The sequence below is a fragment of the Amaranthus tricolor genome, chromosome 8, assembly GCF_026212465.1.
Source record: "Amaranthus tricolor cultivar Red isolate AtriRed21 chromosome 8, ASM2621246v1, whole genome shotgun sequence".
In the NCBI taxonomy this organism is placed as follows: domain Eukaryota; kingdom Viridiplantae; phylum Streptophyta; class Magnoliopsida; order Caryophyllales; family Amaranthaceae; genus Amaranthus; species Amaranthus tricolor.
The window spans coordinates 21,898,219-21,919,703 of NC_080054.1; the positions used below are offsets into that span (position 1 = coordinate 21,898,219).

Genomic DNA, 21,485 nt, shown 5'->3' on the forward strand with positions numbered 1-21,485 from the left:
ACCTGCGAATTGTGTTTTTTCCAAAACAAAAACTTTGCTTCGAAAACTCGCGTCTCGTGAGCCTTTTTCGCGATCTGTGAAAAACACTTTTCACAATTTTAGTAACTTAGAAATTTAGGGATATTCCAATTAATTATTTATTTAATTAACTTATTGGATTTAATTAATTTATTATTTGCGATAACTATTATATATTCTAAATCACAACATGAGTCAATGAATGATGAACCATAGTATTCATGGAGATAATTGCACTAATATTTCGTACATGCCTAATATTTACAAAGGTGAACCAGTGTTGATAAAATGTTGAACACACTAGTTCGCTCTTTAAAACAGCGAAATAACTTATATTTTTTTATTTTTGTTTTATTTTTTCACCTTTATTTGAAATTGACTTTTATTTAACCAATTTATTTTGTTCGCTATTACTAACAACCAATAAAGAACTTGACTTTTTTTGACTAGCATTCTTTATTCCGTGTTAGTAATAGCAAACAACTCCAAACCTCAGCTCTGAGAAATTCGTGCTTATTTTGAAAAATAAGTTTACCCCATATCTATTTTAAGAATTTTTTATTTTGTTTTGCTTAAATGATTCAAATTTTTTGTATAGTATGATCTAGATTTAACTTAATGGACCTTTTTAGTGGATTTAGCCCTTATAAAATGTGGGCTTATATTTTACATACAAATAAGAATCTTTTCCCATATTATGGCTAAAAAAAAATAATTCCCACTTTGCATTATGTGGGAAAGTATTTCCCACAATTCCGTCCACGTGGAAATTTGTTTTTTTTTTTTTTTTTTTTTCAGACAAACCCGCCACTTGAGATGGCGATTTGCCTTAAGCACCAAACTGCCACATGAAGTGGCGGTTTGGTCCCTAGTAAACCGCCACTTCATGTGGCGGTTTGCTTGTGGCTTGAATTTTTTTTTTCTTTCATTTTAAAATAGGGAACACAACATGCATTAAACTAGTTTAATACCATCTATTCCATAATAATCAATTACGAACCGGCTTGATTTGAAAAAATTAATTATGAAAATAATGCAAAGATATATTACAATTATGGAAAGTCATACAAGAAGTTCAAATCATATCAGAATATACAAAGTTTGTTAAACTACAACCCCCGGCCCCTTTTGTTTTGCGCACCGGTGGATGATGATGGTGTGAACTCGTCAACCTCCGCAATGACATTAAGAGCAGGAGCTCGTCGTTGACTAGCACGCTGATATGTGATGATCCTTTGCGGAGGCGATGGATGTGGAGGAGGAGTGGTGATGGAAGTTGGAGGAACGAATGGCGACATAGTACCGGATGACGATGGCGATCTGGAAGATCGACCTTGAGTAGATGAACGCTGGCGACCTCGTGTGGACCGAGAACTGGATCCTCCGGAAGAGCTACCTCTATGGGCTGAACTCCTTGGAGAAAGAGTGTGGAATGTGTCATCTACCTCACCAATGACGGGTGGAGTCGGTATGAGGTACTCATACCCCGCCTGACTCAATGCATCGGTCAATGACGCGTTGATGGAGCCTAGGGTCTGAGAACATAGCCGATACCCCACATCAACTGGCGATGTAGCGACCCCTTGAATCATGTCATTGCACTGTATGAGCATCGATCGGATGCGCTCAGCCTGTATGTTATCATTATGTTGTTAAAAGACTGACATTAAAGTATTACTATATGCTATGATTGTTGAAAGAAGACGTACCAGTAACGTAGATGTCGGATGGTAATGTGATCCTGGCTGCGCAAATGCGGTGTTCGTTAGGCGTAATATGGAGATACGCCTGTACCAACTCATGTACATGCCAGTGCTATGACCTGTGAAGTTATCTCCTCGAACCAAACGAGATGCTCGGTCATTCCACGCATCTACGTGCGATCTATGTCGTAGGACGTAGTTCTTGTCCCTAGTCCTTCGATCGATCGCATGTAGTTGAGGTTGGGTATCACAGGCATGCGGAATAACCTGCTCCAAACTGAATTGACGCATGACACGATATGGAAGATGTAGCTCGACAATGTCAAAGCAAATAAGTGGACAACACGATCTCCAAATCTTGTGGCCCGATGTACATATGTGTGGTAGAGCGTCCATCTTTGCCGCTTTGTAAGGCTGCCATGTCATCTGCAATAGAAATCAATATGCTCAGTAATATATACAATTTATTAATAACTAATATAAATAGTAAATGTTAATAACCTGCTCGTCCCGTTGTTGATCAAGTGCGTCTCTGTAGTAGACGAGAGTGTGTGGGGAATAGGATCTCGAAAGATATACGCGAAGCCAGCTGCAAACAAATGAACATTGTTTAACATTTTGATGTATCATAAAAAAGTGCAATTATGAATTTGATAAATGAGTTGAGTATTACTACCTTACTGCTAAAGGATCCATCCCGCGCCGATGCTGTGACCCTAACACCGGTTCAAAATCATCCGCGTTGTCTTCCTGATCATGTTGCCCATCGGGTCGAATCGTCCGAATAATGGGCCTCTCTATATGAATGTGCTCCCATGACCATATCTGTAACAACATCAAGCAGCCACCAATGTCCTTGGCACCCTTACGAGATGCTCGACATAAGTTACGATACAGATACGCTAGGGTAGCACTTCCCCAACTGTACTCATCTATGCGCTCCAAGTCTCCCAGTAAAGGGAGATAGATCAACTATACCGAGTCGCCGCTCTTGTCTGGAAACAAGATGCATCCAAACAAGTACAAGATGTAAGCTCGCGCATGTCTATCAACCGTCACATCATCTGCATCATCTTCCAGCGCGCTAAAATGCTCTCGGAGCCAAGTCTACAAATGTGTAACAAACAATCAACGCATTTATAACTTCAATTGAAAACAATAATGAACAAAAAAACGATTTGCATATTGAAAAAAAATTAGAGTTTTACTCATACCTTAAATGAGGATGAAAATGAACTAGTACACAAGGAGAAGATGGGAATGTAGTTGATTAGTTTAGTTGAATGAAAGGAATTGTAAATTTAAAGTAAATGAGAGTGAAGAATTTTTTTTTTAAGCTAAAACACCGGCAGCAAGAAGCAAGAAGCAAAGAGGATAATGGAATGAAGAACCAGGCTCGACATTCTGTTTTGTACTGCTACAAAACCGCCATTTCAAGTGGCGGTTTACTCAACATAATTAAAAAAAAAAAAAATTAAAAATTAACAAACCGCCATTTCATCTGGCGATTTACTTCAGTTCCCTAAACAAAACCGCTATCTCATGTAGCGGTTATATTAAAAAAAAAGAAAAAAAAATTCCTCAAAGTTATCCTACGTGTACGGTAATGTGGGAATTAGTTTTCAATTTCAAGCAAAATGAGAATTACTTTATAAAATTGCATTATTCTGGGAAATGACTCTACAAATAATTATCCCTTAGACCCCAAAGCTATATTAGATGGGTCTAGATGTTTGCCACCTGAGCTGCCTTAAGACACGTTATTTTTTCCATGGGTCTTATTATGAATACTAAGTCTTGGGTATCAGTTCCTACTGGGTATCAGTTTGGAATAAATGCAGTTTTAAACTGGCAACTGCACTGGGTAGACTATATGTTAGCTTTGTTTTTGTGGTGCTAGTTTATACTAATTACACGTCTTCCTTATTTATTGGCAATTCTTACCAGTCTATTTTGCAAACTAGTTTGGCTGAGTCATTGTTTTCACGAGTGTAGGACTCTTAAAGGTAATTATTTCACTAGATGTCAGTTCCTACTGAGAATCAATTAAGACAAGATATTGCCTTAGATCGGCGGTGGCACTGGCCAGATTGTGTCTCAACTGGATTCATATGGTGCCAATTTATTCAGAGGACATATCCTCCCCAAATATTACCAGATTTTACCGCATATCAATTTGACTGAGTGTGATGTGGAAGTGTAATGGGACCGTTTTAGAGTGTATGAGTTAGCTTAAGAACAACCTCAACAAGGAACGAAACAAGAGAACACCCACGCAACTTAGAAACTTATTCTAAATTGGATGGTTTCTTTGAGCAGCAAAAATTCACTAAGTATTTTAAACTCTCAAAGCTTTTACTCTCAAACACTAAGTAATAAGAATAAAAGGGGCGTGCAACACAAAGTAAGCACAAAGAAATTCACAAAGAAAATCAGAATTTTGTTTTCAATCTCACTTGCCTAAAATGCATGGCAATGAGTTCTTTTTATACTAAAAATAATGCAAGTGTTACAAGCCTTCAAGGAATCTTTTAACTTCCCTCAAGAAACTTTTTGACTTTCCCTCTTACAAAAATCAGAAAACAAAGCATTAAACAAAAGCTAGAATTAAGCCTTTTTAATGTTAAGCATTTAAGGCTAATAATGACCCCTTATTATTAGCTGTTTAATCAGCAAATTAAGGCTAATTAAGAGCTTTAACTCCCCTTGCATTTCTCCAAAAAAAACCCTTTGCATTTCTTAAAAAAAAACCGTCCACTGAAGCTTCAAGTTGCTGCTTGAGTTGTGCCTTATTCAACTTCCCATTTAAGGCAAGTAATAAAGGATTGCTTTGAAGAGAATCCCACGAAATTAGCAGCCATTTGCTTGACATTTGCATGGCTAAGTAAAGCATGGACCGTAGCTTGTGTAGTACGAACTGTAACTTTATGATCTTGGACTTTGTGGACTGAATTCTCATCATTCTCCCCTTCTTAGAAAAAATTCGACCTCGAATTTTTATAGGGTTAAATTCCACAAATCTCTCTACATGAACATAATCCATTAAAAGTGATTTTTCAAGCACGAAATCAACCATGATAAACTCATGCTTCTTAGTTTGCTCTACTTGTAAGCCAACCTCCAATCTTGGATGATAATCCACTACTTCAAGGCACTCTATTGTAGAACCAACATTCTTCATGCAAATTGTCTCAACAACCTCCTTAAGATCTTCAAGGTTCTCAATACAAGGTATTTCAACCACCTTTTCAAGAGTCTCAACAATCTCTTGACAAGGTGCTTCAACATCTTTTTTATACTCATCAATCATCTCTTCACAAGATGCTTCAACAACCTCTTCAAGATCTCCAATACTTTCAACAGTAGGTGTTTCAACCATGCTTTCAAGATCATCAACAACCTTTACACAAGATGTCTCAACTACTTCTTCAAGAGCTTCAACAATCTCTTCACAATCTGATTCTGGATATTCATCATAGATAGAAATCACATTTGCATACAAGTCAAGTTCCTCTTGTTTAGAAGCAATCTCATTACCTTTTGTTCCCACAATTATCTCAAGGTTAATATCACAATTGTTGTCTCTTAATGGTGCTTGTTTGATATCAAGAGAAGAATTCAATGTTGTGCTATTAGGTTGTACAGCAACACGGCCTGCATCATACTGTAATTTCAAATGTTTCTGACGATGACGGAAGGTCTTATCCTAGTAACTTTGTTTACTCCAAATCTCTTCCAAATGTTCATTACAACGCTTGATTGGAATCCAATCATCCAAATCATCTCCCAATTGCTCCATGAATCTTATGAATTTTGCTTCCTCACGCTCTAATGCTTGAAGCCTATCTATTGCCCGAACACAAATTGGATCCTCCAATGTAGGCAGAAGTATTTCAAATTCTTCCTCGTTTGATAACTTCATATTCTACGACTCAAAAATCTCTCAAAATGAAGTGTGAGAGTAAGGATAAGGGTGAAAAGAAAGAAAGAAAAAGACACAAAGTTTTGCAATTTTTTTTTTGTGCAGAAAGCAACAGAACTAATTTAGCACAATTTCAGAATCTGTGTGCTCCACTTTCACTACTGTGAACCCAATCAAAACAACTCCAATACTGATGAAAATTGGTGACAACACAACTCAAGATGTCTACAAACACCCCAAATTGAAATTACCCAAAAATATTGTGTGGTTTGATCACAAATCAAATTTTACTACACACATACAGTTTGAATTTTTTTTCTGTGACCTTTGGTAAAAAACACTTGCGCATCTTTTTGTTCACAACTCCAATGACTACACAATAACACTCACCAAAAACTAGACTCAAAATAAATCAACGTGAAAAAAAAAATGAAAAAGACTCAAAAATGAAAGAGAAATGAAGAAAATACAGAAGACACAAAAAAAAATGAACCCCCTGTACTTTTTCAAAACAACACTGAAATGGTCAATCAAGAAGCCTATGAAATGTATGAAAAAGTGCACAAATGATGTGGTTTGATGAATATAGGATATTAATTGATAGTGTGATGAAAAATGATGGCCAAAGAAAGGAATCTTGATAGGTTTTTGAAGACAACTTACCACAGTGTATAGAACTGATCAATTGTGCGCAGTCTGTAAAGAATAATGCATATCTCCTTCACTACTCCACCAAATCCAATAATTCCAAAGCCCAAAGTTCACCAACTGAATGAATAATATTGTGCAAAAATAATTTTGAAAATAACCTCAAACGGTCCTCCAAATCGATCACGTTTCAAACCCCAAAACTGACAGAATCTAAAAAACGGTCCTTCTGTGCGTACCTTGTCCCCTTCGTGAACCGTGCTCTTATACCAATTGATGTGGAAGTGTAATGGGACCGTTTTAGAGTGTATGAGTTAGCTTAAAAACAACCTCAACAAGGAACGAAACAAGAGAACACCCACGCAACTTAGAAACTTATTCTAAATTGGATGGTTTCTTTGAGCAGCAAAAATTCACTAAGTATTTTAAACTCTCAAAGCTTTTACTCTCAAACACTAAGTAATAAGAATAAAAGGGGCGTGCAACACAAAGTAAGCACAAAGAAATTCACAAAGAAAATCAGAATTTTGTTTTCAATCTCACTTGCCTAAAATGCATGGCAATGAGTTCTTTTTATACTAAAAATAATGCAAGTGTTACAAGCCTTCAAGGAATCTTTTAACTTCCCTCAAGAAACCTTTTGACTTTCCCTCTTACAAAAATCAGAAAACAAAGCATCAAACAAAAGTTAGAATTAAGCCTTTTTAATGTTAAGCATTTAAGGCTAATAATGACCCCTTATATTAGCTATTTAATCAGCAAATTAAGGCTAATTAAGAGCTTTAACTCCCCTTGCATTTCTCCAAAAAAAACCCTTTGCATTTCTTAAAAAAAACCGTCCACTGAAGCTTCAAGTTGCTGCTTGAATTGTGCCTTATTCAACTTCCCATTTAAGGCAAGTAATAAAGGATTGCTTTGAAGAGAATCCCACGAAATTAGCAGCTATTTGCTTGACATTTGCGTGGCTAAGTAAAGCATGGACCGTAGCTTGTGTTGTAGGAACTGTAACTTTATGATCTTGGACTTTGTGGACTGAATTCTCATCAGAGTATGGGTCACATACCTATGCTTGAAAAAAAAAAGAAAATTTTATATTTTTTTTATCTTTAATGCTTTATAAGTCATACATGTACATGTCTACCAGTCCATATGCTTTAGGGATCATATCTAAAAGATGTGTATTTAAAACTTAATTGATGCAATCAATGTTATATGCTCATGCTAACCAACAAATCATATGATTGTGAACAAAGTAATAAAATAAGCAAGTGCGATGTTATAAAATTTCCCAGTTCACTAGGCGCCAACCCATAAGGTGTATATGGGTGATGGATGATAAGTGTGGGGTACTTGCCAATTAAGTACTCGCTAATTAGATACTCTCTAGTAAGGTACTTGTCGAATTGAAAGAAACTAGTAATAGAGGCATCCTCGGATACTTGAAAGGAACCAGTAGTAGAGGCATCCTCTTTACAAAGAACAATCACTTAAATACCTACACAAACGCAAATTGGGTAGGAGATTGAAATGGTAAAAAATTTACCTTTGAGTATTTCTCCTTGGTAGGTGATATGGAGGATTAAGAAACAGAAGGTGGTTACCCTATCAAGTGCATAAACAGAGTTCAGAGGAATTGTTAAAGAAACAACATAATTACGTGAATCAAGAAGTTAATATATAAACTTGGTTTTCCATAAGGCATGTGTCCTACTATTATAACAAAGTTGCTATTAGCATCTACATGATCGAACGAAACATGTAGAACCTAATCGACACTTCATAAAAGAAAAGCTTAAGGGCGAGATTGTCAATCTTTCGTTTGTGAGATCAAAGGATCAAGTTGTTGATATGCTCACAAAAGTAGTTGGATCTGAAGCCTCCGAATAAATATTGTGCTAGTTGGACATTGGAGATCCTACAACCAATTTGAGGGGAAGTGTAGGAATATAGAGATCAACAATGTTATTCTAGCGAAATCTTACTCAGTAATTTAAGAAATTTTTATTTCGGTTACTTTGAATATATAACCTATAATCATTATAAAAACAATAAAAAAAAAATCAAGTATTCAAGATCCTAAATCTAACTAGCTTTCTAATCATGTATAACTAGGGCATCTTATCCTTTGTTGCTCTCTTCTCATAAAAAAATATTTAAAAACAACTATTCTTAATTCAAACTAGCTTTGTAATCATGTATGACCACCAAGGCACCAATGTCAACTTATAAAAATACTACAAGCCATCTAAGTGAAAACTCAACAAGCTAAGGCAATACCAAACTAAAGGCCATTATAGTTTTCCTTTAGTTTTTAAAAAACTTTTTAATAGGATTACTATTTTTCTAAAGATAAGAGTAGCACAAATTTCTTTTCCATTTAATAAAATTGTAAGTAAGTGGAAAATAGTCATCCACGAATAGTTTATCTTAATCATTATTGGAATGTCTTCTAATGCCCGTAACCTATTTTTGAATTGGCTTTTTAGAAGTGATAATATTAATAAATCATATGTCAACTCCACTTCAATTGGTTGAATTCTTATGAAACATTAAACATCAATTATAATACTATATATGGTGTTGACGTATATTCTTAATTCAATAATTTGTGTGGTTCATGAGTAAATAATAATCTATTGAGTCAACCCTTTATTTTTTGGGCTTAGACGTGTAAATTACATTTTATTGGTTACAATATGAGTCAATATGGAAAACATCTGAATTTATATAATTAATCTATTTTTTTAATTAATCATTTTAAAATTATAAGTAATCACTTTAATATACTCGATGTATATAAGCCAACCTAATTAATAGAGATGATTGCACCATAAAACTTTCTCATTTAAGAATTTGTTATTAACCACAAGGGATTTTTTTTGGAGGGGTGGTTTAGGTTTTGTTCAAGGGATACAGTAGTTTTATAGGTGGTGAATCGAGTAATATGAAAAATTCTTATTATTATTCGATCTACTGAATTCAGGAGGTAAAATTGGAGTTTTTATCACATTAATCAATCATGATATCAGGTTTCACATTTAAAACTTGATAGTACATCACATAAATGATAAAAGATATAATCACCTTGCTCTAACTCATAATCATCTTGTTATAGACTATACTCTCAAAACATTCTTATACAATAATTTATTAGACAACTTAGTTTTGAATCTAATTAAGTAATTAATTTTTCTTATTATTATCGATTTTAATTTAAAGTTGTAAATTATTATCATTATTATCATCATATATCCATTGTGTCTCGTTCATATTAATTGTGATCATGGCTTAAGAAAGATTACATAATGGCAGACCATACCATTAATTTTAAAATTATAAATGCGTAATAATAAACCATGACAATCAGAAATATCTATAACTGAAGCTTCCAAATTATAACTTTATAAGCGGGTTACACTGTGTAAGATGATGATAATGATGAAGTAAAAATTTATTCTATAAATGAAGCTTCCAAATAATATTATGTACTCTATGATTGGAAATTGGCATGAATAATAAATAATGTGCATTCTTATGCTAATATTCATTCCTTAAATTTAAATCAATACACTTTTTCTTTATGTGAAACTAGAGATTATGTTTGTTATGAATGAATAAGAACAATTTCAATACACTAACAAGGATAGAGTTTTATATTTCCTCCATTCTATTATACTTGCTACATTTTACTTTTTTATACAATTTAATGTGTTATTTTGATTATTTATGTATTGAAACAAAGACATCCAAAAATTATAAAAAGTTAATAGTATAAAAGTATGCTATTAGACGATTTAAACAAGATTCTACTTAATTATATTTTTTCCTACACATTAACAACAATCATGTAAAATAAGTTTGAACAGTAAATAATGCCAATAACTATAATATAACAAGTATTTATAATATAACAAGTATTTCGAAATGGAAAAAGTATATTCCAATTAATTTCTTAGATGGAGCTGCTCAATGAGGAAAAGATAATGGAATGTAGATGCATCATTGTCATGGATACAATGGATCCTTATAGAATTAATTAGAGATAACTCAAAGAAGTATGAATGGGAGCCCCAAAAGAGAGGAAAAGAAGGAAAAGACAAAGTTGACAAAAAAAAAAAGAGTAATGGCGAAGTAAAGCAAAAATAAATTCTATTTTCCTTCCTTTCAACATTTATATAAAGCCCCAACTTTCTCACCACTTCGCAAAATACCAATAACCAAGATAAATAAACAAACAACTAAATCATTTATCCTCTCTATTCTCTCCAACTCTCATTGTTCTTCATTTTTCTTCCCTTTTCAACCCATAATTTCATACTTTTAATCCTTTTTTTGTAAATTTTTTTACTTTCAAACAATTATTGGTAAAAAAAATGGCTGCAACTATAGATTATTACACTAATCCTACCGATAATCCTGTTAGTGAAGACTTAATCAGAGCACTTGAACCTTGTATAAACACTCTAACACCCACAAATTTATCTATGTTTTACCCTTCATATCCTTCAATTAACAATCATTTCATGTTAAATCAAAGTTTTAATCAAATGGGTATTGCTCAATATCCTTCATTAGGGTTTCCACCTTCATCAATGGAAGTATCACCTACAAATTCACATAAAAACCTAAACTTTCTTGCTCCAAAGCCTAATCTAATGAAACAGAACAAACCCACAAAATTATACAGAGGAGTAAGACAAAGACATTGGGGAAAATGGGTTGCTGAGATTAGATTGCCTAAAAATCGAACTCGACTTTGGCTCGGAACCTTTGAAACTGCTCAAGAAGCTGCCTTAGCTTATGATAATGCAGCTTTTAAGCTTCGAGGCGAGTTTGCTCATCTAAATTTTCCTCATCTTAAGCATAATGGAGCTCATGTAGCCACCCAATTTGGGTATTATAAGCCTCTTCATTCTTCTGTTAATGCTAAACTTGAAGCAATATGTCAAAATTTAGAGATTTCTCAAAAACAGGGGAAAACAGAGGAGACACAGAAACCCTGTTTTTCTTCATCAAATCAAATTTCTATGGAGAAAATTTCATCGATTGAATTAAATTACGAGTTTTTGATTCCTAAACCAGAGGTTTTATCGGTTTCAGATGAATCATTAGCTGCTGATTCTTCACCTGAATCTGGTGTTACATACTTGGATTTCACTGAATCATCTTCTTGGGATGAACATGAGATTGATAATTTGAACTTGGATAAGTTTCCTTCTCTTGAAATTGATTGGGCTTCTCTTTGAGTCTTTCCTTTTTTTTGTAATCCTTTGGTTTTTCTTGTATTTGGGAGGCCTTGGCTTGCAAATTGGTGTTTTTGACATTTGCAAGAGAAGGGTTTTTACCAATAATATTTTAAGATTTTATTAGGATCTCGCCCACAATTGGTTTGGTGGTAATTATTTTTTTCTGCCTACCAATAATGTTTTAGGATTTTATGTTTTAAAGTTTAGTTCAATGTAGTTTAGATAATATGGACATTTTGTAAATTGTAAGTGGTCTTTGTCTTGTTTCCAATTAATCTTGTGAATGACCTTATGTCCTATGAAAATTCCTTGTAAATTGTAATTGGTGGAAAAAGGACCAAAGTAGTATTGTATGAATAGTACTCTTAAAAGAGAGTACTGAGTCATAACTAAAAAAAATGAGATAAATTTAATAGGATAAACTAAAAAGAAAAACGAAACAAATTTTGTAGTAGAGAGCATATTAATGTATAAGAGATGTTCATACTCAATTCTATATTTGTGTTGAACATTCTCCATCACAATCTTTAATTGTTTAATGTTATTCGGTTCAACATTAATAGAGTTTTTAATCAAATGATTCAGGTTATAGCTTAGAAAAGTTTAGGTTTTAGATTCTCCATGACTCGATGTTCTAATGTTCTATTAATTATCGGTATCTCTAATTTTAATTATTGACTAAACTTGGATCAAACTTATGTTTTATTTTGTCTTTGTAATGACTAAATTCAATTTATTTACAAATTTCTTCAATTTACTTATTTTTATTTCATGCTAAATCAAAAACTAATGATAAAGTGTTAATTGATAATAGCAAAATCAAAAAGATTGAGAGTTGTGTCAATAATAAGTGCTATATAAACTTTCTCTAAAGTGAGTTTTGGATAGTCTCTCCTCTCATTCTTGAGCATTGCACGGGCAAAGTTGATAAGAAAACTCGAATGAAATCTTGATAGGATTATTCATCTCAAAATCATTAAGAAAAATGTTGATGGTTGCTTAAACATATTTCTATATTCAAATTTTCAGATCTCAATTGCTATATTTAAACTTAACTACCCTTAAGAAAATGGGTTAGGGATCAAATCACTAAATGAGCTCAACTAATCAATCATGCTAAGCTTAGGCTTCAACAAGTGTATTTTTTTGAGTTTCAATTCCCTTATCACCAAAATATATTACTAAGGTTACAATTCAAAGCTCTTAACAAAATTCTCTTCCATAAAATTTGATTACATATACTTATTTTTATAGTTATTTTGCTACAAAAATACATATAAAGAATTTTAATTTTAATTTACTGCTGCAGCGAATTTAATGAAATAAAAAAATACCAAAAATATTATCTCTATTAAATCTAAGATGGGTTTTGATGTAAATTATGATTAGGGTGTAGCTTCCATATTCAAACACATTCAATATACTCAGACCACATTTTCCAAGCTTAAAATCTATCACACTCAAACTTTCTTTTGCAAGTAATATCATTGTTGTAAATATCAATAGATTAGAACTCTTGAAAATACAATATTTCCCTTTTGAAGTGTTTAACAAACCATTTTTTAGCGTTAGTTAGCTACTTCGTTTAGTAATTTTTTACAGTTAAAAGAACGTTTGACAATTAACTATTGATTATTGACACGTTAATTCAATCAGCTTGTTTGATTGATTGATGGACTGTTCTTGTTGTCATCTATATATTGAGCTACTTGTATAAATCATTTGTTAATGGTGATTTTTTTAGTAATTTACATATGATAAATGGATGAACAAGAGGAAAGGTAATGAAAATAAGGTATGCATAACAACATTTTCATTTTGATTTAAAGTCAATCGATGTCATTATTTATTATTCCCGTTTGTTATACAAGATTTTTTTTGGAATTATTTGATCAATCAAGAAGTGATAAATAAGAAACAATCAATAATGTGATAAAAGATCAAATATCTAACAAGGCTAAATTTAATTAAAAAAACATTAATTATATTTTTCTATTGTCATTGATTTTGCTATATTTCCTTGCACTTATTTAAATAAAAATAGTTATGTAGCAACTAGCAAGAAAAAGACAAGGAATTGTACTTTTAAGTGTTGTATTTACCTAAATTCATTAAATGTATATGGGCATACATACATACATACATTCATTAACATTAACATGATGATGAACATGTAACATGCTAATCTTATTAGCAAGGGGGGATGAAACTATGTGTGTGTAAATCTCTATGTCTTTAAGTTTACAATTTTTTGAAAACATAAACCCAAGATTTGTGTCCATCCTCATTCTATCCTTGAAAACAAAATACTACGCGGTGTGCTAACACACATTTTAAGCTCCAAAATTCCAAGTTCATTATTTTTTAATTATAAAATCATATATTGTATATTCAGAATCATATTTTGGTATTGGCGAGAGCATTATTTCTCGACTTCTATTTTGAAAAAATACTACTATTATAAATGAAAAAAATTTTAATAAAAGGTTGAGCATAGAAATTAAAAGTGGAGAATTAATGCTTTCTTTTCAATTTTGTATTAATGTTAATAGATATATGACCAACTCTTTTTCGCATTCGTTTTTCATTTATTTTAATTATCATGTCAGTTGATTGAAAATTTTTTAAAAAATATATACAATAATAATCTCAACTATTGTCCATTTGCTAAAAATAATTTCAATCATTAATTATTCTATAATAATTTCAAATATGTTATGTACTTTCTCAATATAACATTAATTATTAATTTTATGCTTATAATTAATAGTTGAGATTATTTTGAGCGATTTTTTATTGAAGTTTTTTCCTTCAATCAAATACCCTCTAGCTTTAAAAAAATGTTGTTGTCTTACTATTTGACACTAAAAACACTTGGTCAGTTTTTTTTTTTTTTATTTGGCGACCAAAACAACCGATCAGAAAAAAGAGAGTCGAATCGACTACTACCCAAGTAGGTACCAATTTGTGTTGCCTCCCTCTCTTTTCTCTCTAAAAAAGCCCTAATCTCTATAGTTGGTTTGGGGCTATCATCAACTTTTTGGTTGATGGAAAACCCCTAATTCCTTCGTTTTAAGCTTGTTCAATATGATTAGAATAAATATTCGTCCTTTCCGTACAAGAGAGTTGTTCTACCCATTCATTGGGTTGATTCTACCCATATATTAGGTTTTGATCTCTCTCCCCGTGAGAGTTTAGAGTTATGAATTTTGGTCTCTAGTTATGATTCTACCAAAATCGCAATTACCATCAATTACATCAAATTCAATTCTATCTCAAGACTACAACAGATCGTAAGGCCTCCTCGTAGAAGGCTGTATCAAACAGCGATGGGGAAGAGCATATTGAGGATTGTCAGATCTCATACACAACGATCATAGTTTTGTTAATTTTGAATTATATATAGCTAAAGTTCTTATGTACTTGCTAATTTTTATCTCTGATGTAGATGTTGTATGACTCTTTATTTATGAATCAGGTATTATTAAAAAAAAATAGGTACAATTTTGTATTGGTCAGTCCAACCGACCAAACTAAGGACTAAGGAGTAGCTATTTGGTCGTAGCAACTACAAACTGTTGGTAGCTATTTTCTTGAAAGAGAAATTTAGGCGGCAAAAAAAAGATACAAATTCCTAATTTCACCTTTTAAATGGAGATAGTAGGGCAAATGAAGAATATGAAATGGAAAAATGGGTAACATTTTTTAAATTGTACCATTTTTTTGAAAAAAAAATTATGAAAAATTATATATATTTTGGTGCTTTCAGTAAAATAGCTCATTCACACAGACATAATTTCTTATTATTTTACAATTATTTGTGTTAATACCATTTCAATTTTCAAAATTATAACAAGCTACAAAATGTTTTTTAGTATATTGTCGATAAGGTGTTAGTTGGGTTAGTAATCCGAGCAAAATACCAATTAATTTTTAATCTATATGTATTTTTCTTTAGTGTGATTAAAAAAAGCTCATAAAAAAGAGTGTATAAGGCAAAATCTCATAATCATATATAAGACCTATTAGTTTAACGGATAAGACACAATCACTTTTACTTAAAAAGTTATGTTTCATATTAGTACTCCCTCCGTCCTAGAAATTTGTAAATATCTATTAATCCTCTATTTTATCAAATTACTCTATAAACAACTGTATTTAATAATCAAAAAAGGATAAAAATGTATTTTATCGGAAAGTAAAAGAAATATATATAGGTAAAATTTGATATGAAAAGTAAGTCAAATATGTGAACAAGAATAAAAATATAAGTTGTTGCTAAAAATAAAAATAAAACAATGTGGGATAGACTAAAAAAAGTAAGGCAGATTTTGTAAAACAAAGGGAGATTTATTGATCTTGAATACAAACCTAGCTCTAGTAGATAATTAGAGCTTAACCCACCTTAACTCCATCATTGCCGTATATTTGCCTTACTTTTCTTTTTAATTATTTTCATTAAATTTATTTATTTTTATTTCTATCATGACCAACATTTTTTCTTTGAAAATTTTATTAATACAATTAACTTATTTTTTAGTCCACCTATTTTTCCTATTTCCACAATTAATAAAACTTAACCTATTTTTTGGTTTTTTCTATTAATGGAGTAGTAAAATTCTTTTAGTGATGAAAGTAATTTTGAAGAGAGGATAAAGTGTACACGCAGAGCTAAGTTAAAGTTACGGAATCCAAGTTGGAATTTAAAACTTTACACCTCTTGCTTATGTGTGTCTTCATGGTTGATTCACATGTGCTGACATGCTAAACTAATAAGCTGAGTATATCATTTATTCCACTTTTGACATGGTATTTATCGGTCATCACTAGTCTATCTCACTTATTTTTGCATAAATTGTCATTTTATTATATCCTATTCATTTTGCATTAATTTTTATTTATAGACAATCAACCACTTTTCTTTAATTTTATTTAAATATTTTAATTTTTTTTAAATTCATCTATACAATTTATTTTATTTTTTCAATTTTCATTTATTATCAATATTTATTTTTTTCTTAAATAACCTTCTATTTCTCTTTGATACAATCATAAGGACGGAGTAGTAACTCAATACTAATCTACTACTTACTCTATTCCAAATACTTGCAACATTTGCTTCTTTTACGCAGTCCAATACACTAATTCAATTCTTAACTCTAATTACATATAATAAAAAATTATAAATAATCTTTGCAATAAGATGAATCAAACAAGATCTCACTTGTTCATATTTTAACTTATAGATTAAAAATTAATCAAAAATAAAGAGTGATGAATGAATAATATCCAAACCGAAACTGAAAGTTAACCGACTCGAAAATATGTTTCTTTTTTAGGTTTATCGAACCGATATTATCCGAACCGAAGTTGTCCCTGAGCCGATTTAAGACCAAAAATCGTAAAATCGAACCCGAACTGCGACTGATTTTTATAATCGACAAATAACCGTTAACCGAGATTACCCGAAACTAATAATGACCGACCCGAGTCATACCCGACCCGAATCATGCTCAAAACCGAACTTGATCCGGCTAAAACCGACTTAACCCCAATGAATTTTTAATCGAAATGCCATAATCCTGATCCAATTTTTAACATAGAGGTATGATCGACTCATATTCAATCATCTTATTAGTTAATCTAATAAAGTAATAGAAATTTAAATAAATTAATTTTATACATACATGGTTTTATATATTTAGAGTTAATAATCAATGGTCAATGTTAATTTAACTATTTTTAATCAATTTAGATGAAAAATGATAAAACTTTAATTTTAATTTACACTCAAACAAGTAAAAGTAATAAAGTAGTAATCATTAACTGTAACATCTCGTAATAACTCGGATCGTACGAAAAGTGAAGATGACCTTTTAAAAACAAGTATATATCGTCCGAGTCAAACCAGGATGTTAGAAGGCAGTTAAAAACGGATTTGAAATTAAGGGAAGCTTGCGGATCGAGTTTTATTAGCGTTATTAAGAGCTACTAGATAATAAGAAATTCTTAGCAGCGGATAAGAACGAAAAGTTAAATCTACTTATTACAACTTGAGAACGAAAATCGCCTCATAAAAACCAAACGTTCTTCAAACTTAACTAGAAATTCTAATGATTTATTTCTTATCAAACTTCTATATTCTAAAGATTTATTTCTTCGAGGGTCAATCCTCACTCCCCAGACCTGCAACTTAACTTACTGCTAGTCATTGCCCAGATAGGAAATAACATCATCGCAGGGTCGTTAAGACCAAAAGTACACGTCAGCAAACGTTGCATACCAAATAAATAATAACACAAGAGAAAATTTTAATTTAATAGCTGACAATTCACAGCACCGTACGCTTCGATCATGCTTATTAAGAATAATTATTTTCATGTAAAGATTAGTCAGCCATACTGCTGTAATATCCAGCCATACTGCCGGTACACTCCAAACTCCATAAGTGAGACAATACATTAGGGGGAGCTAACCCCTAAGCAAGTCTCTACCATAGACACTCGCCTTACTTCGGTGCCTATTGTTATGCATACCCCCGCGGTGGCTCATAATGCCCTCATGAACCGCGAGTAATTCATTTCCACCAATTGACGTCATACTACGTCCACTTTATAGTTAGTGAGGTCATACTACCTCTGCTTATCAAAACAATGTATAAAAATTATTGATTCGAAAGATAACATTTTTCGTACTATATATCCATACATCACTTTTGTATACCATTATTATATGATATATCGGACTAATGCGAACCACGCTGCGTGTACATACCTTAAGCAAGATAACCAACTCACAAGCGTCTTAATCAATTCCCGGTCACGAATCGACTTCCTACAAGGTTCAATCGTATTCGGGAAATAAGCACACATACACATTTTCCTCAAATCATCCATAACGCACATATACAATCACATCCATACCTAGAATACTACACACAACATGAACATCCATCACATACTATAACATGGTAAATACACAAAACAGGACAGCATACATAATCTGTTCAGAAACGCAATTTAAAACTGTCAAACTGCAAATCCGACTTCACCGTTGCGTCCGGAAGGCATCAAAACCCCCGGGTACCAATTTCCATAATTTATAACATAGTATAAGTATTTTTAACCTAATTTCAAAGCCAAAAATGTTCCAAAACACCTTTTTTCACCATTTTCCAAACCTACGGGATTTTGTCATTTCATTTTTTTTATCACAAAAATATAAATTTCAATGTTTTATTTCCTATTAAATCTAAACGACAATATTTACATAATTTTCATGACCATCTATGAAATTAATTTTTATTCCTCAAAAATAATTCTTTTTACACAATGTACACACACACACAAACATCACATATATATTTATATATATTTCTCTAACAACATTATAAATTCCTCCTATTAATCAATAAAATAAAATTTCTAACACCACATACATTTTTCTATGAGCATCCATTTTTTTTATATATATACTTTACAATCATCCATCAAACAAATCCTTCACACACATATAAACATATTTAAAACCCTGAAAAGAAACATTCTTCATCAATTTAGATAGAAAAATACATCCCAAAATCATACATGAAATTTTAAATTCATAAAGTAAACATGAATTATAAGATAAAACATATAATAATCATAGAATTTTAAATTAAAACTTAAGATTCAACATAGATTAAGAATTACACTTACAATTGTAAAGGAAAACACCAAATGATGAAGTGTGATGGAGTTAGGAATGTGAATTAGGAGGAATTTTAAAAGGATGTCAATATGAAAATAATTTAGGAATTAAGAAGGGTTAATTATATGGAATTAATGCCTTGATCCTTCATTACCCTAAGGGAGTTACAAGCTCCACCAAGAGTCCCTCCTTTTTTTTTATTTTTTTTTTATTTTTTGAAAATAAAAGATGGGTTAAGGAAAAGGTTTGAACTTAAAATGATTTAAATTGCCTAAAAAGTTGAAGTCTCATGATTAAACCTACTAACAAAATAAATAATTTAATATAATTTAATAAATAATATATTCTTCTAAAAAGAATAATAATAATAATATTACTAGCAAACCATTTAATATATCGGAAAATATCGGGGTGTTACATTAACTGATTTGCATTTTAACTATTTTGCCTTAATTAAGGGAAATCTTATCAGCAATTAAAAAATGCGAACCACTTAATCTGATATTGACTCGATCTATAGTAATTATTAATTTGTAGCCGAACTCTATTGGAAAATAATACCCGAAACCAATCTGTACCTGGTAAAACCGAACCAATTATTAACCGATGACAATCCGAGACCGATTGACTACTCGACACGAACTTCAACCGACACCGAACCGATGCTAAGCTGATAGCTCAAATAACCGATCTTCAACTGAACCGTGACTAACCAACCTGACCCGAGTGTGACCCGCTGTAACACGCATCCGAAAAATGACCGAATTGAAATACAATTGAACCGAATGACACCCGTCTGAAACCGACTCGATCACCCGAATGAATACCTCTAGTGTGGATTGGATTTTTTTTATCCAATTCTTTAACTTTGCCATCATTTTTATTTTATCGCCACCTCTATTTAAATGAAATGACGAAAATGCTCCTGGACTTAAATTTGTATAAAACACTTCAATCTCACTCAATAATACTTTTATCACTCTAAAAACACTAAATCTAAACTTAAAATTTGTGGAGCTAAAGTTAAGGAAATCAAAACGCAAACAACAATTCGAGGTAATTTTTAATCGAATGTCATTCCAAAATATATATAAAAAAAACGATCGACCCAATTGCATGCGACCCAACCGCAGAGGAGTCGCACAAAACGCGCGACTAGACCGCGACCCGGCCGTATGAAATGCGCAAGTGAGCCGCAGTCCAGTCGTGCGTTTTGTACGTCTCCTCCTGGATGGGTTGCATGCAACTGGTTCCTTCGAATTTTTTTTTTGATTTTATTTTTTTTTGATTTTTTGCATTTTATGTTATTAATAAATAATAGTTAATATTTATGTTAATAAATTATATTTGTTAATAATAATTAATTTAATATTATTATTATTATTTTCAAAATTAATAATAATAATAATAGTAAATTAATAATTATTAACTAATATAATATATTAATTAAATGTTTATTAATTTAACTTATTAATTTAATAATTATAATTTTAATTATTAATTTATATGTATGAATTATACTATTTTTTAATAAATTATATTATTAAATGTTTATTAATTTAATATTATTAATGTAAATTAAAATTAATTTAATAGCTTTTTTAGTGCCGGAAATTTATAAATGTTAATTAAGTAATCGTTTCCAATCATGAATTAATATCTTAATTAACTATTATTTTATATTCATATAATTAACTTAATGTAATATTTTATTATTTTAATTAATTATTAATAGTTAATTACATTATCAAAATTATAGTAAATGGCTGGTAACCAAGGAAGAGGAACGAAAGAGTTTCTTTAGAGGCTTGTTGAGTGGAAATATGTAACAGGTTCAAATTTCTTAATCTTAATCTTCCAATTAATTATTCCGAAATTTCTTTTCGAATTCCTAATCCTTTAGTTATCTAATTCAAATCACCTTTAATTCCTAAACTTTATTCCGATTTTGTAATTTCTTCCAAATATTAAACTTTAAAAAAAAATATGTATATATATTCTTAAATTTCTTTATAAGCACTAAAATATTATTTTATTATTTTATACTACGAAAAGTAAAATTTTAATATTATATTTACGGTTTTATTAAAACGTTACGTTTCAATTTCGTTTCCTTAAACTAACTTTACTACTTATCATTTTAACCTTACAACTTCGATAAACCTAAAAAGGAACATATTTTCGGGTCGATTTACTTTCGATTTCAGTTCGGATTTTCGGATCGGGTCACATTTGAACAGCTCTACTTTAGAGAGTGTT

The 21,485-nt window shown here is 31.3% G+C and overlaps 1 protein-coding gene across 1 annotated transcript; it reads left to right on the forward strand.

Moving 5' to 3' along the window:
* Positions 1-10,504: 10,504 nt before the first annotated feature.
* On the forward strand, positions 10,505-12,203 carry LOC130820173 (ethylene-responsive transcription factor ERF060-like). Its single transcript, XM_057685439.1, has one exon. The coding sequence runs from the start codon at positions 10,665-10,667 to the stop codon at positions 11,535-11,537; it is 873 nt and encodes a 290-aa protein (XP_057541422.1). The 5' UTR covers positions 10,505-10,664; the 3' UTR covers positions 11,538-12,203.
* Positions 12,204-21,485: the final 9,282 nt, after the last annotated feature.

Excerpts from the sequence above, each read along its gene's own strand:
- LOC130820173 (XM_057685439.1), top strand. The coding sequence starts at position 10,665 with ATGGCTGCAACTATAGATTATTACACTAATCCTACCGATAATCCTGTT.